We start from the raw sequence: 16,680 nt of genomic DNA on the forward strand, positions 1-16,680 counted from the left end.
GTCTGTCTTTCATTTTCTTTTCTTTTCTTCTTTTTATTTTATTGGAAACAAACATCAAAGACATTCTATTATTAATGGGGGTTTTTTAATATAAAAAAATATGTTTTATCTTTGTTTTAAAATTGCAATTTTAAAAAAAGATACAGGAACTGGTTAACGTAATAAAACAAATGTTTTTTGGGCATTAGGGACTACATCCATACATTTGTTGTTGTCTTTAAACCCGTTTATTTGGACCATTTAGATTATGATTTTTAATATCCAATGGGGTGAAAAATGTGTAAGAATAAGAGTAGCCTATATGTCTGAACGACAAAATCGTTATTCGTCATCAAGACCATATCTCTGCACGGTACAGAGTCGAATATGTATTATAGAGACAGTGGTCGATTCTAGGAATCTCTATTTAGTGTCTCGTTTTTAGGAGTAAAGCCACACCTGAGGAGATCATTTACTGCAAAATACATCTTTTTATCGCCACAAAGAGGACTGCCAATCACAGACACATTTACTATATCAAGTATAAGACAGAGCTTATTGGAATAAATACAGCTGTGATGACATGCACTCATGAATCACTGTCAAAACAGTGATGATATCAGATGTTCGCGAAAGTTGATATTTAATAAGTTATAATTACTGATTTTTAAAACACAGAACTAGTTGGTTTTAACATGTTTGTTTCGTGTAAATAGCGGTTTTTTTTGTGAAAAGAAATTGACTTAATAGCAACATTACTCATTTCTTAAGTGGTATGAAAAGAAGACATTAAAAAATCTGTCGGTCACCTTTGGCCACTGAGTGCAGGTTTATGTACTTAATTTCCTTGTTTGGCAACAGAACATAAGTTTTCCAGGATGTTTTTAATGCAGACTTTAGCGACAATGATATGCTGATATATCTTAAATCGCAGTTTGTACTTTATCAGACGCTAAGATCAGAATCGTTTAATAATGCACCATTAGTGTTTACGTCAAATGTTGGATTTTGCTGAATAGCACTTCTTTTTATTGCTGATCTATGGGAAATCTCTAATTAAACACCAAAAGCTTTTTTACTTTTTTCACTTTAAAAAAAAAACTATGGTGACGCACCTTTAAGATTATTATCTACGAGAGTCATGACATCACCGGTAACTGGTGGGTACTATAGTCAGAGTGCATTCGGTTCGGTTCACATCAGTGCGTCTCTAATACAAAGCCATTTTATGTAGGTCACTTTAAAAAGTGTGTCACGTTTAAAAAGAGTCGGCGCCTTTGATGATTGATGCATGGTGCGCACGAATACAGGTCGGAAGAGTCGCACAACTGTTTACTTGATTGTACATCATAGTGTTGCCATCTCCAGAATGAAAGTTTAGATAATTACAAGTTTTTATAATAGGACATCTTATCGAATAAAATAAAATAAAATAAATAAATAAATAAATAAATAAATAAATAAATATATTAAATATAGTATTTAAAATGTTGAATGATTGAAAGGTTGTCTTGATGGATGAATGAAATGGATGGATGGATCTATGCATGCATTGATGCTTGCATAGATGGGTGGATAAATGGATGCCAGCATATATGGATGGATGGGTGGATGGGATGGATGGATGGATGAATTATTACTATATATCACTATACTAGTATATTGTTGTTTATATGCTACTAACATATACCCTAGTTTATAAGCCAGGCAACATGTGGTACTGCGGCCAGACTTCACGTGACTGCCAAGCCTTTCTGTTATCTGCTGTTGGTCATTTCTTCGACTAACAAACATGCTGTTGACGGTTTTGTGCTTGCTGTCTTTGAGATTGTTGAATACTAATGGTGGTAAGGCTGCTATTTCTTTACCAATTGTACGACAAACTACACACCTACTCCATAATGACTAAATTAAATGCTCTAGATAAATTAACAAGCATGCAAGACTTGAAATGATTGAAATGAAATTGTTGGACAAATATATCTAAGTGTCGCCTGTTTTGGCTAAATTGGCTAGTGGACTCATAATGGTCGACGTTAAATAAATTCGTCATCAAAACTATCATGCAACTAAGCCACAACGAAATACACTTTCAGTAGAATTCGGTTAATCTGTGGACCTGATAACCCCGACCTCTGGTCACATATTAATTTGGTCCAAGATGCGTTGCCGGGTGGCGTGGGTTCTTGGGTACGACCTCTTTTGTCGATTTTGGCTGCGTGTTGCTTTTACATTTTTTTGTTATGAAAAAAGAAGAGTTAGATATTAATTCATAATAAATATACGAACTCTTGGTAAATTATTTATTTTTTTGTTACAAATTAAGTTTTGTGAGTTTCGTGTAGCGATATCCTTTAACGACGGAGTGTTTTAGTTATAGTTTGTCTTGTTTCTTTAGTAAATGATGCTATACAATGAGACTTTGTGATTGAAGCTTTAGCTAACATCTGACGCCATATAACCGTAATATAAAATGTGTTGAATGCGTCGTTAAATAAAACATTTCCTTCCTTCCTTTTCTTTAGCTAACATGTTATTATTTCAGAGCCATGCCCTAACCCTGCCAAACACTGTTCATCTGAAACGTTTAATGTGGTATTTCCCAACGTGGGCTGCCTTGGCTGCCAGGGTGGCTGTGAAGCAGGGTACATAATGACCAGCAACCCAAATGTTTACAGGGAGACAACCGCACCCATGGGCCATTACATGTATAAAGGCTTACCGGTTCCAAACAACAAGAATGTGTAAATATTTTATTTCATTTCATGTCGATTTATATTTCTAGTTTCTATTGTTATACATGCATATCCATTCCCAATTTTATTATTTCCGGCTTAATATCAATTTGAGCTGAATTTATGAAGCCTGTTTTCTAAAACTCACGTGTCTAAGCATAGTAAATACCTGTGTAGGTTAAAAAAATAATAGGCTTTGTAAATTCGGCCCTTTGTCTTTAAAATTATCGCTTTTATTCTTACATCCCTTCTTCCTTTCCTACCGCACTTCTGTCCCAAACAGGTCACTAGCGGTTTCAGAGCATGTGTCCGGGGGGGGGGGGGGGGGGGGGGGGGGGTAGACGTGCTTGAACCTTAATGCTTCCATAAAATAACTGTTCAAGCCTGCCTGCCGTGGAAACTTCTATCCAAGACAGGTCAACCTTAAATGGATATAGACACCCGCAGACATTTGATTACAAATACATGTGATACTAACATACTTTAGCTATCTTGTCTAAAAGTTCCAAGTAGTTAATGTTAGTGGTTAATAAAAGAACAGAACAAAAACTACATTTTAATCAGATCACCACACAGAGATAACAGAAAGTCGGCAATGCACTCAGCTTGGGTTGAGCCAGTACTTTACACGTAGGCTTACACGGTTTAAATGAATGGTATTATTTTTATTTCTGAATTTCGAACTGACGTGTATTTTTTTTTAGTAGACTTACTGATAAAGGTTAGGACAATAAATACTGAATACTAAATGTAACAAACTTAGATTCTTTTATTTAAAAAAAAAAATGTAACAAAGCTACGTTAATATATTTCCCTTTAGAATATGTCAACAATAGACTAACAATGCAACAAAGCTTTATTCATGTATTTTATTTTTCGTCTGTTCCCTCCAGTACCCATACATTACCCCGTCAAAGGAAACAAATTTCTATGTATAAATATCATATTGGAGAAGCGTATCTGTCTTTTTAAAGTTCAGAACCTCAGTGGCTGTGTAACCCAGGCGACGAGTGCCATGCTGGTTTCTTCAAGTCTGCTATGATGGGACACCCGTCTTGTGAATGTAAGTTGACACAATAATTATATTCAGGCGCAAGTGCAGTGATTTTAGCAGTGGATCTAGACTGTGACGAGCGAAGTTTATAGCGGGGTCATGCACCACAGGAAAATATATTGAAAAAAAACAAACATTTCTTGAGCATGGGGGAAGGGGCATTCGACCTCAGAAACCCCTCTCCCCTGCACACTCGCTTGATAGTATGACGCGTTGTAAGCTGAAATGATTTCAATCTTGTGTTCAGTCATTTTGTTAAAAACAGCTGAGTTTCAGCTTTTCGGTCTGTCTAAACATTAAAACACTTAGCTTTATATAATATTTTGTTTTAAATAGATTAATATCAATAAATAGCAGAAACATAACGAAAATGGTGAAAAGTCTACTATTTATTACAATAAGGTGATTTGTTTATTGCTATTCAGATAGGGATCAATCAGGATTATCAACAGTTTCACCAGCTTACAAATCATACTTCTTTTTGCTACTCCTCTGCCCTCCTAAAAGCGTACGTCAAAAATATTTGCTCTTCATAGGATATTTGAACGAATTGTTTATCGTTTAAAAATTCAATACTAGGATTAAACTCCTCATTCCCCCAGCGAATGTAAAAATGATGATAAATGTGAACGACCCCTTAATATATTATGAGTTTGGATTTGCTGTCATTTAGATCTGTATTAATTGTCCTTTTTTTCTTTCTTGTTTTTTTTTGTAGGGTGTGGAGAGGGATGTAGCCATTGTTCGGGTTTCGGACACTGTACTCGGTGTTTTGGTGGCTACAAGACTCAGATTCATCTTTCCCATGGAGTTGCTACCAGAAAATGCCTTCCTGGAACAGGTACGGTGAATCAGTTATAGAAAATAACAATCCAAAATTTTAAAGATCACAGGGTTGTTGATGGAGGGTTTTTTTGTTTGTTTTTTTGTTGTTTCATTTCGGGGGGGGGGGGGGGGGGGGGGGGGTCGGGTTTTTTTTTGTTCTCTAGGTCAAGGGAGCAATCCATCAATCTGAATGAAATAAACTCATACTGCCGGACACTACCGGATACTGTCGAATACTACCGGATACTGCTGGAAAGACAGCGGCAATATATAAGTTGTTTGCAATCAGACTGCACTCCAATAATCCAGAATTGTCGTCATCGGTGGCGTAGTGGATATGCAATCGGACTTAAGGCTGGAAGGTTCTAGGTTTATATCAAGATCCCGGCTTCCACTTAGAGAGAGATTAAACAGCTCGATGGAGAGGTGTAAGGCCACTACATTGACTTCTCACTCATTAACCACTAACAACTAATCACTAACAACTAACCACTAACCCCTTTTAGGGATGGACATCTCATAATGTTGAATTGGCGTGTACCCAGGCCCGTATTAGTGGGGGGAGTCCACTTTTTCCTTTTTTCCTTTTTTTTTTTTTAATCTTTCACAAATACTTGATTGCACTTTTGCAACTCTCCCATAAAACAATATTTGCTTGTGTTCGTCGTTTAGGACTCTTTGCCAACGCTGCACAGTGTACATTATTCAGAATTTCTAACTAATCTGGCAAAAAAAAAACCCCAAACTTTCTGCTATGTTGATGACATCGTAGTGTTCGATAATTGCATGACAATGACAGCAGTTCACCTACCATTGATTTGTGAACTAAAGAAATACGAGGTTACCAACAGAAAGTAATCATGTTAGGTCAGGTTAGGTTAGGTTAGATCAGATTATAGGTTTTAATGTGTACATTTAGAACAAACTGTTGTAGCACACGCCTGCCAAGGGCGCAGGTGTCGACTTTCGCCGGCTCCACCGTTCAGAACAGTAAAAGGTTTTACGTAGATGGGAGGGGGGGGGGGGGTCGCCCGCGCTGGATGTGCAAGGAAGCACTAGCAGCTCCACCGTCCAGAACAGTAAAAGGTTTTACGTAGATGGAGAGGGGGGGGGGGGGGATCGCCCGCGCTGGATGTGCAAGGAAGCACTAGCAGCTCCACCGTCCAGAACAGTAAAAGGTTTTACGTAGATGGGGAGGGGGGGGGGGGGGGGTCGCCCGCGCTGGATGTGCAAGGAAGCACTAGCAGCTCCACCGTTCAGAACAGTAAAAGGTTTTACGTAGATGGGGAGGGGGGGGGGGGGGGGGTCGCCCGCGCTGGATGTGCAAGGAAGCACTAGCAGCTCCACCGTCCAGAACAGTAAAAGGTTTTACGTAGATGGGAGAGGGGGGGGGGGGGGATCGCCCGCGCTGGATGTGCAAGGAAGCACTAGCAGCTCCACCGTCCAGAACAGTAAAAGGTTTTACGTAGATGGGAGATGTGGGGGGGGGGGGGGATCGCCCGCGCTGGATGTGCAAGGAAGCACTAGCAGCTCCACCGTTCAGAACAGTAAAAGGTTTTACGTAGATGGGAGAGGGGGGGGGGGGGGGTCGCCCGCGCTGGATGTGCAAGGAAGCACTAGCAGCTCCACCGTCCAGAACAGTAAAAGGTTTTACGTAGATGGGAGAAGGGGGGGGGGGGGGGGGTCGCCCGCGCTGGATGTGCAAGGAAGCACTAGCAGCTCCACCGTCCAGAACAGGAAAAGGTTTGAGGTGGATGGGAGAGGGGGGTCGCCCGCGCTGGATGTGCAAGGAAGCACTAGCAGCTCCACCGTCCAGAACAGGAAAAGGTTTGAGGTGGATGGGAGAGGGGGGTCGCCCGCGCTGGATGTGCAAGGAAGCACTAGCAGCCCGATCAGGGTCGATAGCGGGTGAGGGTTGGTTTTGGTGCTCTTGAATTTGTAAATTTCCCGTACGATTAAAGCCAATTAGAAAATACTGCATAATTTTTAAAGGTAATTTTGATGCCGAAAACTCCTTATCTTTATAGAGAGATTCAAATCGACACTGGCTTCCATGTACATCAAGCAATTTTCTTCTGTCATTTTGGCAAGAAGTTGCTTTACCATGCCGGTTATTTTCAAGTATTTAAAAAACATTTATGACCAACATGTAGATGTCACTTTGATGATATGACGCATCAGTGACACAAATGAAATGGGATGCATTACTGTTGAAACCGTTTGAGGACTACACCTGTACCTGTGTTGGCGGTGATTCGTGATGATACAATTTTTAAGAACATAATGTATTTCGTTTTTCACAAATATGTACATTATTAAAGGAACTGATCATAGTTCTGAGGTACACGTACCTTTTCTGTTACTAAGGTTATAATAAGCAATTGCCGAAAATATTAAAAATATACCTCGAGTCAATACCCCGAACTCCTGTCGTGTGGTAGAATATCATTATCTTGAAACAAAAATAGCCTTAATAACAAAAATACAATCTACAAAATAGTCAAAAATTGTTTTGAAATATCTTTCTTTTTTAAGTTTTAAATGACAGGAAAACGCGTTTTAGGCTTTCGTAGATTTCAAAATGTCCAAGGATCATGCCCCAGAAAATACCTAGTCGAACCCTCCCACTCGAAATGCTGGCTACGGGCCTGGTATCCATGATATCATGATTGGACATGAATCTAGAATCGTCTTGGAAATCAATATTCGTGCACTTTGACCAAGATCTTACGGTTTTATATCATATAATATATTTTAATTTAATGAAACATTTATGCAATTTGAACATCATATAAAAATATTAACATATTTAACTGACTTCTGTCTCGGTACAACTAATATTCTGTTATGTGAGTCAGTTTGTATGTGTATTGGCATGTCTCATCTTCCATGACTTATTTGCAGGTAAATCACAAACCTTTTCCTTGGTTGTTATGTATTTTCAAGAATAATAAACCAATATCGACTTCATGAGTAATATGTATAAAATGTACATATAATAACTACATTTTAATCCGAACTTATAATGAATTCATCGAATTTCCTTCTAGGAAATCAAAGATGAAACATAAAGACATAATTATGTACGCCGAAATGAGCTTCTAATTCCATAGTAAAATCTATGTAATTTTCTTAATTTTATTTTAGTGTTTTGTCCAAACCGAACTGAACATTGCACCCATAAGATATTCGTCCTAGAGAGTGCTGGATGTCTTGGTTGTCAAGATTGCGAAGATGGTTACATGGTGACCTTTAACCCGCTGTACTACTCCTACCACGGCGGACATTACGACTACAAAGGATTGACTATACACGATGGAAGAAATGTGTACGTAGGCCTACATACCAAAGTAATGTGATAGAGATGTTCGAAGCTAGTGGTGTCAATCGGGAGTGGGGAAGGGAGGTTGCTTCGACTGTCTGCGAATGGGGCTGGTTATTTATGTAAAAAAAAAAAAAGCTACTATTACATACATATACACATACACAAACACACGTAGACAGACGGACATGTATACAGACAAACAGGCGGGCGGACAGACATACTAACAGAAAGAACGAAAGAAAGAAATGTTTTATTTAACGACGCACTCAACACATTTTATTTACGGTTATATGGCGTCAGACATATGGTTAAGGACCGCACAGATTTTGAGAGGAAACCCGCTGTCGCCACTACATGGGCTACTCTTTCCGATTAGCAGCAAGGGATCTTTTATTTGCGCTTCCCACAGGCAGGATAGCACAAAGCATGGCCTTTGTTGAACCAGTTATGGATCACTGGTCGGTATAAGTGGTTTACACCTACCGATTGAGCCTTGCGGAGCACTCACTCAGCGTTTGGAGTTGGTATTTGGATTAAAAATCCCATGCCTCGACTGGGATCTGAACCCATTACCTACCAGCCTGTAGACCGATGGCCTAACCACGACGCCACCGAGGCCGGTGACAGACTAATAGATGCACTAATTTTGTTTCCGTTGTCAGGACCGAAGCTAGCTCAAACTAAAATGAGGGCATTAAACAAAATAATTAGGACACAGTGATATAGGGTCTTCTCTTGCTAAACACAACGGACACTTCTGAACAAAAAGTGCACTTTGTCGGGTTGTGTTTATTTATTTTTAGTGGGGGGTGTTTTGGAGGAGGATTATGAGGTACTGCCCTCTTCCCTTTTTCCAGTTGGTCATAATTGCTGTATTGTTGTTTTTCAGAAACCAGCCTAGACATATTTGTCACCAGGGAACTACCTGTCCTGATGGGTGGTACGAGATTCACCACGCACCAGTTTCAATCTGCGAGTGTGAGCATAACAATACGAATCATTAACCAGCGGTGTGTTCAGGGAGGCGAGCGCTTGCGGACAATTTGACTGGTTACAATCGCATCTTTATCTAGATTACATTCATGTCAAGGTACTTCGCGCTCTAAACGAAGATCTCTTCTTTTGGGAGTATTGACAGTATCAGCGTGATACATCAAAACAGTACAACATTTTAAGTTGGTAATAGAAGTAAAGCTGTAACATATGGATAGTCATGACAATTACGAATCTATCATTAGCATACTTAGTATCTTACATCTTTATAGCGTTCGCTAGTACAGGCGCCAAAAAACGTTCTCCAGCTGACAGCTGAATGCACAAACAGATGTTTGTACAATAGTATTTCAAACAAGGAACTATAAATATTTTACAGAAATATTGCTCACATTATTTTACGGACAAAGTACCTTTTACACATTATATGCAAAATCTAGTCTAGCGAACGACGGCAAGCGCTCGGCCTCCAGAACATGCACCAACATTAAACGTCCACTGTTTAGTGTGTGAACTAAACCATTTAAACTTTCCTAGTAGTCCTCGCCGTAAACACTAACATACGAGGGTTGGTCAAAACGTGCTCGCCTAACTAGGAAGGGACCGTATGTATGAAATGATTGTGCAATACCAACCTGTTACATAGCATTCAACAAGAAGATTCGGAACATCCTGACTATCTAGTGACAGGACCCGGGAGAGACATGCCTGAAACATTAGTGGTATATGGGCATTTTAAAATAATTCAAAGTCAAAGACGAATATGACGAATATTCATGACGAATGTTTCATAAAAGGTGGACTGTTCCATCCAGTCAATGTACCTGCTCACACGATGGTGGTCGCCATGGTTCTGGTTTCTAGATTATTGATAACTCGCCGTATTCCTCAGATCTAGCTCCGTCTTACTCCCATCTATTTCCTAACATGAAAAAGGAGTTAGCTGAAAGGCATTACACAACTGATAATGATGTCATTTCCACTGTTAAAGAGTTTTTCGACCTGCAGGACATATCCTTTGTGAGAGAGATCCAGGCACTGCAGCACTGATGGACGAAGTGTGGAACACCTTGAAAAGTAACAGGTAGGCATGCCCATGGGGTAAATCCATCCTAATTAGGCTGAGAACGTTTTGATCACCCCTCATATATGTACATTATTTCAAGGTAGCTTTATGATGAGAGAAAAACTATATTTCCGTACAGATACGGATGTAGAAGGTGGTCTTGGTCTTCCTATGTTAAGTCCACTCGTCCTAATCCAAACGGAACCAAGATGAGTCTGTATTTTTAAATAACCTAAACTTAAACGATCCCGCACACTAATATTAAGTCTATTTAACCAGTTAAGTTGCTAGCCCGTTCCAGAAAATGATGTGAAATATATCTGTGTATTGAAATAAACACTAAACACACACACGCACGCGCGCGCGCACACACACACACACACACACACACACACACACACGTGTCTATGTATATATAAACATACACATAAATCGCGATACACACACACTGACAGACACCCAAATGTATACCCACACAGACAGACGAACAGACACCACACAAAGTCATGTAGGCTACACATTGCCATAACCACAATTTACAAACAAGCTTTTCTATCCAACAATAGGGAAAGAAATGTTTTATTTAATGACGCGCTGAACACATTTTATTTACGGTTATATGGCGTCGGACATATGGTTAAGGACCACACAGATATAAAGAGAGGAAACCCGCTGTCGCCACTTCATGGACTACTCTTTTCGATTAGCAGTAAGGGATATTTTATATTCACCATCCCAGACAGGATAGTACATACCACGGCCTTTGTTACACCAGTTGTGGAGCACTGGCTGGAACAAGAAATAGCCCAATGGGCCTACCGACGAGAATCGATCCTAGATGGATCGTGTATCAAGCGAACGCTGTACCACTGAGCTACATCCACCAATAACGTCGTCCCCGTAATATGTCTTTGCGCAAATTGTTTTATTGTGGTAGGAATATATTACCCGGAAACCACATCTTGTGTAATATATAATCTGTAACTTTAAGTTTAATAAAATGTTTATGTTTTTTCACGTTTTTGAAGGGTGCGGACTTGGCTGTGTACGTTGTGGGGGTCGTAACGACTGTCGGGAGTGTAAACACGGCTACACACTGGAGCACTCACACTGTCTACTCGACTCGCATATTGTTGGATGACGTAAACAAACATTATCGGAAAAAATTCGACAAAACCACTAGCCCTTGGTCCCGGCCAGTGGATTTTTGGTCTGGTCTGGTGGTAATTGTCATATGTATTACTATAATAGATAGGACTCTAGCTAAAGCTTCTGCGGCGGCTGGTCACTTTCTTAAAGATTTGTAGAACACTGTAATTGCCTCTAATTATATTTTAAGATGTATCATAATTAAATATAGACAATTAAATTATTTTCATGATTATTTTCGAGTTTATCTTGCCATAAACGCATATCTTCATGTTTCAATAAAAAGAAGTTCAGAGAGATCGCTAAATGAACGTCTATCTACGTAAACATCCCAGCTCGAAAACTACATCAGCTATTGGGGTTAAACAGATAGACGGGATGACAGGCAGTGAGACGACAATCGAACAGATGGACAACCGGACTCTACTCGTGTTGTTAACGCTACAGTCTCGCTTCATCGAATTATAATATCATTTACTAAAGCGACACACCATGGGTATGGACGTATGTTTTTTTTGGTAATAAACGGATGCCTAATTTACAAGACTCAATTAAGCAACAACGCGCCGTCTTTGAAAATATTTTTTCCATTTCACCACGAGATCGCAAAGTTGCGAGAGTTTGGTGAATTAGGATACTGGTGTGTTACCGCTATCGACAGTTATCGCCAGCTGTCTTCATACAACATATATATATATAAGAAGGAAGAACTGCTTCATTTAAAGACATATTCAATACATTTTTATTTACGGTTTAATGGCGTTGGACACCACACAGATAACAAGAGAGAAAACCTGCTCTCATCACTCCATGGCTTACTGTTTCCAATTAGCACCAAGTGATCCTTTAAGTGCATCATCCACAGACAGGATAATGCATACTACGGCCTTTTTAACACAGTTGTCAAACACTGGCGGTAACGTGAAATAGCCCAAGTGGCTCACCGACTAGGATCGATCTTGGATCTTCTTCTTCTGAGTTCAAGCTAAAGATTTGGAGTCCGGTAGTGGTGGTAAAAAAACACCGACTCAGTCAAGTTTTCTTGGGAACCCCAAAGCTTGACAGCCAGTGTTGCTCCGTTCGGCCAGTGCTTTCTTTATCCATCGTAGAGGGTGCAGACTTGCAAGATGTGCTCTGAGGACTGTGATCCTGTTTGACATGGACATTCATCAGTGTCTGCAAGTTCCAGGCGGTACATATGGGATCTGAGATGATCCTAGATCGATCGTGCACCAGGCGAATTCGTTACCACTAGGCTACGTCCAGCCCCCATACAATATACAAACCTATCGCTATGGTTTAAAGAGACTATCCTGAGTTCGTTGTCATGATGAAGATGTTGTCGACAATTAGAGCCGTTTTAATAACTAAAATTACATACCAAATACATCTTTTTTTCCTGCATAAAATATCAGTGGCTGTATATTTCATGTTTCTGATCGCCCTAGTGTTTGTACTAGGACACACTTCATATTGTCTCTTAAAATAGGAGACAAAATCTAGTTTGGACTATTAGTATTAACAAACATTAGGATGACCAGAAACACACTGAATATATCGTACCTGATATTCTAAACACGACACTATATTTAGTATGTAAGTTTAGTTGTTAACGGATTTTATTAATCGAAAAAGCAGGATAATCCCTTTAACACAAAATAATGGAATAACATCCAACTCAATGTTAGCAAAGTGGATAATAAAGTTTATGAAACCTGGAATAGCAAGTATAGACAAAAGGTCAGACAATTAATGTAGATGACATCGTGTAAATTAACGTTGCAGTGTGTGACACTACCACAGTACGGTACATTAATTTATTAATTATCGGCTATTGGATGTCAAACATTTGGTAATTCTGATACGTAGTTTTCAGAGAAAACCCGCTTCATTTTTCTATTACCGGCAAGGTATCTTTTATATGCTTTCCCACAAAAATTATAACACATACCACAGCCTTTTTGTATACCACTCGTGGGGTACTGGTTGGAAGGGGGAAACCCAATCAGAGAATGGATCTACCGAGAGGGTTCGATGCCATGACCCAAGCACCTCCGATGAATACTCTGTGTTTCGATTCTACAATCCAAGCACCGTGATTAGGTCGTACGACCGAACCCTCTCGGTGGGCGCATTCTCTGACTGAGTATACTCACTGAGCTAGATTAGGTCGTACGACCGAACCCTCTCGGTGGGCCCATTCTCTGACTGAGTATACTCACTGAGCTAGATTAGGTCGTACGACCGAACCCTCTCGGTGGGCGCATTCTCTGATTGAATATACTCACTGAGCTAGATTAGGTCGTACGACCGAACCCTCTCGGTGGGCCCATTCTCTGATTGAGTATACTCACTGAGCTAGATTAGGTCGTACGACCGAACCCTCTCGGTGGGCGCATTCTCTGATTGAGTATACTCACTGAGCTAGATTAGGTCGTACGACCGAACCCTCTCGGCGGGCCCATTCTCTGATTGAGTATACTCACTGAGCTAGATCATGCCTTACTTCTAAACGGTTACGTATTTTTAAACTCGAAATAGCAGCTTTAAGTTACGGTTACAAAAACGTTACTTCGTTATTAAATTTGTTGAAAAAGGACGGAATGTTTGGTTAACCTGTCGCATATTGTGATATCGGCTGAAATTGAAATTAACATGGCATCAGCATTATTTGGTCTAGACAATAAGAAAAAAAACACGTTGTCGTCATATCGTCGTTGATCGAATTGTGAACTGTTAGTAAAAAACCCGTATATTTCCCAACAAGATAATACATATAAAACCTGTATAAGAAAGGTTAACCACAGAGATACTTACAATATGTCTCATTCTTAGACCTTTACCTTTAATTTCTAGACAACTGACAATAAAATTAATATATAACTAACGATTGTTAAAGAAATATCTGGTTGAAACAAATTGGAGTTGGTCAACAGGCTAGACGATTTTGCATTAAGAATGCCAAAGTGTGGGATAGTAAACAACAGTTAGATTAAATGTTTTAAAGAGTTTTATTTACAACAATATATAAATTGTTTAAGAACAAAAATGAAATACATTTTTTTTTTAATCGTTGGATAAAAATGGCCTTTAGAATATGGATCCGTGTCAAAGGTTATGGGAAATAACATTTGTTTCATGTTGTTAATCTTAACAAACACATTTCTTAAAAGACAGAATGAGTTTGCAGTTTTTATATTTATAAAACAAATGACTAAACTCTAAATATGTAACTATAATATTTTTTTTAAAATCAAGACGCATATCTATACGAACCATTGTAAACGGTATTTTCTATAAAATGAATGAATGAATGAACGAATGAACGAATGAACGAATGAATGAATGAATGAATGAATGTTTAACAACACCTCTGTCATCAACGGTTTATTCAATGTGTAACGTGGTTTAGAGTGGTAAAATAAACCCGCTCCTGCTTTATTGGTTCCTGCTACAGATTAGAAGCAAGGGATATCTTATATACAACTTCTCATAGACAGGATATTACATACCAAGGTCTTGGGTGAATCAGCTGTGAAGAACTGGCTGGAACGAGAAGTAACTCGATGGATCCATTGATGGAGATGATATTGAGTTCTGACTTGTGCAGATTGAGATTTGTCTAACCTGTCCTGGGTAGGGTGTACCGTCCCGGGAAGTGGCAGTCCTCCTACAGACAAAGTAGATAACCGTCCAGGGGAGTGGCAGTCTTCCTACAGACGAAGTAGGGTCTGTTGTTCCGGGAAGTGGCAATCCTCCTACAGACGAAGTAGGGTCTGTTGTTCCGGGAAGTGGCAATCCTCCTACAGACGAAGTAGGGTCTACTGTTCCGGTAGTTGGCAGTCCTCCTACAGACGAAATAGGGTGTACCGTTCCGGGAAGTGGCACTTCTATAGACGAAATAGGGTGTACCGGTCCGGGAAGTTGCACTCTTGTGGACGAAATAGGGTGTACTGGACCGGAAAGTTGCACTCCTATAGATGAAATAGGGTGTACCGTTTCGGGAAGTGGCACTACTGTAGACGAAATAGGGTGTACCGTTCCGAGAAGTGGCACTCCTGTAGACGAAATAGGTTGTACCGGTTCCGGGAAGTGGCACTTCTGTAGACGAAATAGGGTGTACCGTTCCGGGAAGTGGCACTCCTATAGACGATGTAAGGTGTGCCGTTCCGGGAAGTGGCACTCCTGTAGACGAAATAGGGTGTACCGTTTCGGGAAGTGGCACTCCTGTAGACGAAATAGGGTGTACCGTTCCGGGAAGTGGCACTCCTGTAGACGAAATAGGTTGTACCGGTCCGGGAAGTGGCACTTCTGTAGACGAAATAGGGTGTACCGTTCCGGGACGTGGCACTCCTATAGACGAAGTAGGTTGTACCGTCACAGTAATTGACAGTCTTAGGCTCAAAACACACCGAGTCTGGGTCTGGGTTTGGGACTGGTGAGTAAGGTACCAGTCCAAAATGAAACGCATTGAATCGAATGTGACAAAACACACCGCGTCTGTGCTGGCGCGAACTACAGTCCTGGCACTAGACGACTTAGGACGTGTTATATTTTGACAGCGCCAGACTGACACCGACTGACGACGCGTTCCATCTTTTTATGATCAAGAGAAGAAAAGGTATGTATAAACAGAACTACAAACAAAGTTGGGTGTCCGTCCTTGGAAGGGACATTCCTCCAAATGACAAAGTAGGGTGTACCTTCCCAGGAAGTGACAGTCCTCCCACAGACGAGGTAGGGTGTACCGTCCCAGGAAGTGACAGTCCTCCCACAGACGAGGTAGGGTGTACCGTCCCAGGAAGTGACAGTCCTCCCGCAGACGAGGTAGGGTGTACCGTCCCAGGAAGTGACAGTCCTCCCGCAGACGAGGTAGGGTGTACCGTCCCAGGAAGTGGCAGTCCTCCCACAGACGAGGTAGGGTGTACCGTCCCAGGAAGTGACAGTCCTCTGATAGTAGCAGTCCCGATATACAAAATATGGGTACCGTCTCGGGATTTTACAGTTAATTCAAGTCAATTGTTCATTGCTTAAGCTATAAAGTTATCAGCACAAAATATATACTAGCGGAAAAAAGTAACAGTGTAACTTGAAACATCAGATAAAATTAACACGGCTCAATATTTTAGCCTGATGTTTTGCACAGTTGACCAGTGAACGCACCGCCACACAATCGCGGGGTCAATTCCGTATTGGCACGTGCCGTTTCGCTTCTTGGACATGGGTCTGTTTTTCAAGGTTTTTCCGCCCAACATTTTACTGCTCCAGCTTTTGTCGACTTTGCTACTGTCGGGTCATTGTTTGGCAACCGGTGGAACAGAAAAGCAGGTTTTTTCGGTTGAAAGTGGTCGTAGAGCAATGCCCAGGCTAAATGTAAATGACCGCCTTCGCGCAATTGGTATGATCCAGGCTGAAATGCTCCATTGCGCTGTTGCTACGCAATTTGGTGTCAACATAAACACTATTCAGGCTTTGTCGCGACGTTTTCAACAATTTGGTAATGTCAGAGACCGACCACGTGCAGGTCGTCCACGCGTGACGTAGGACAATCATA

The 16,680-nt window shown here is 40.5% G+C and overlaps 1 protein-coding gene across 1 annotated transcript; it reads left to right on the forward strand.

The window, feature by feature from the left end:
- Positions 1–1,689: 1,689 nt before the first annotated feature.
- LOC121373928 (proprotein convertase subtilisin/kexin type 5-like) lies at positions 1,690–11,350 on the forward strand. Its single transcript, XM_041500756.1, has 7 exons — positions 1,690–1,826; positions 2,525–2,723; positions 3,689–3,777; positions 4,487–4,609; positions 7,741–7,921; positions 8,808–8,896; positions 11,006–11,350. The coding sequence occupies exons 1-7, from the start codon at positions 1,772–1,774 to the stop codon at positions 11,116–11,118; spliced, it is 849 nt and encodes a 282-aa protein (XP_041356690.1). The 5' UTR covers positions 1,690–1,771; the 3' UTR covers positions 11,119–11,350.
- Positions 11,351–16,680: the final 5,330 nt, after the last annotated feature.

Source organism: Gigantopelta aegis, chromosome 6 (assembly GCF_016097555.1).
Source record: "Gigantopelta aegis isolate Gae_Host chromosome 6, Gae_host_genome, whole genome shotgun sequence".
In the NCBI taxonomy this organism is placed as follows: Eukaryota; Metazoa; Mollusca; class Gastropoda; order Neomphalida; family Peltospiridae; genus Gigantopelta; species Gigantopelta aegis.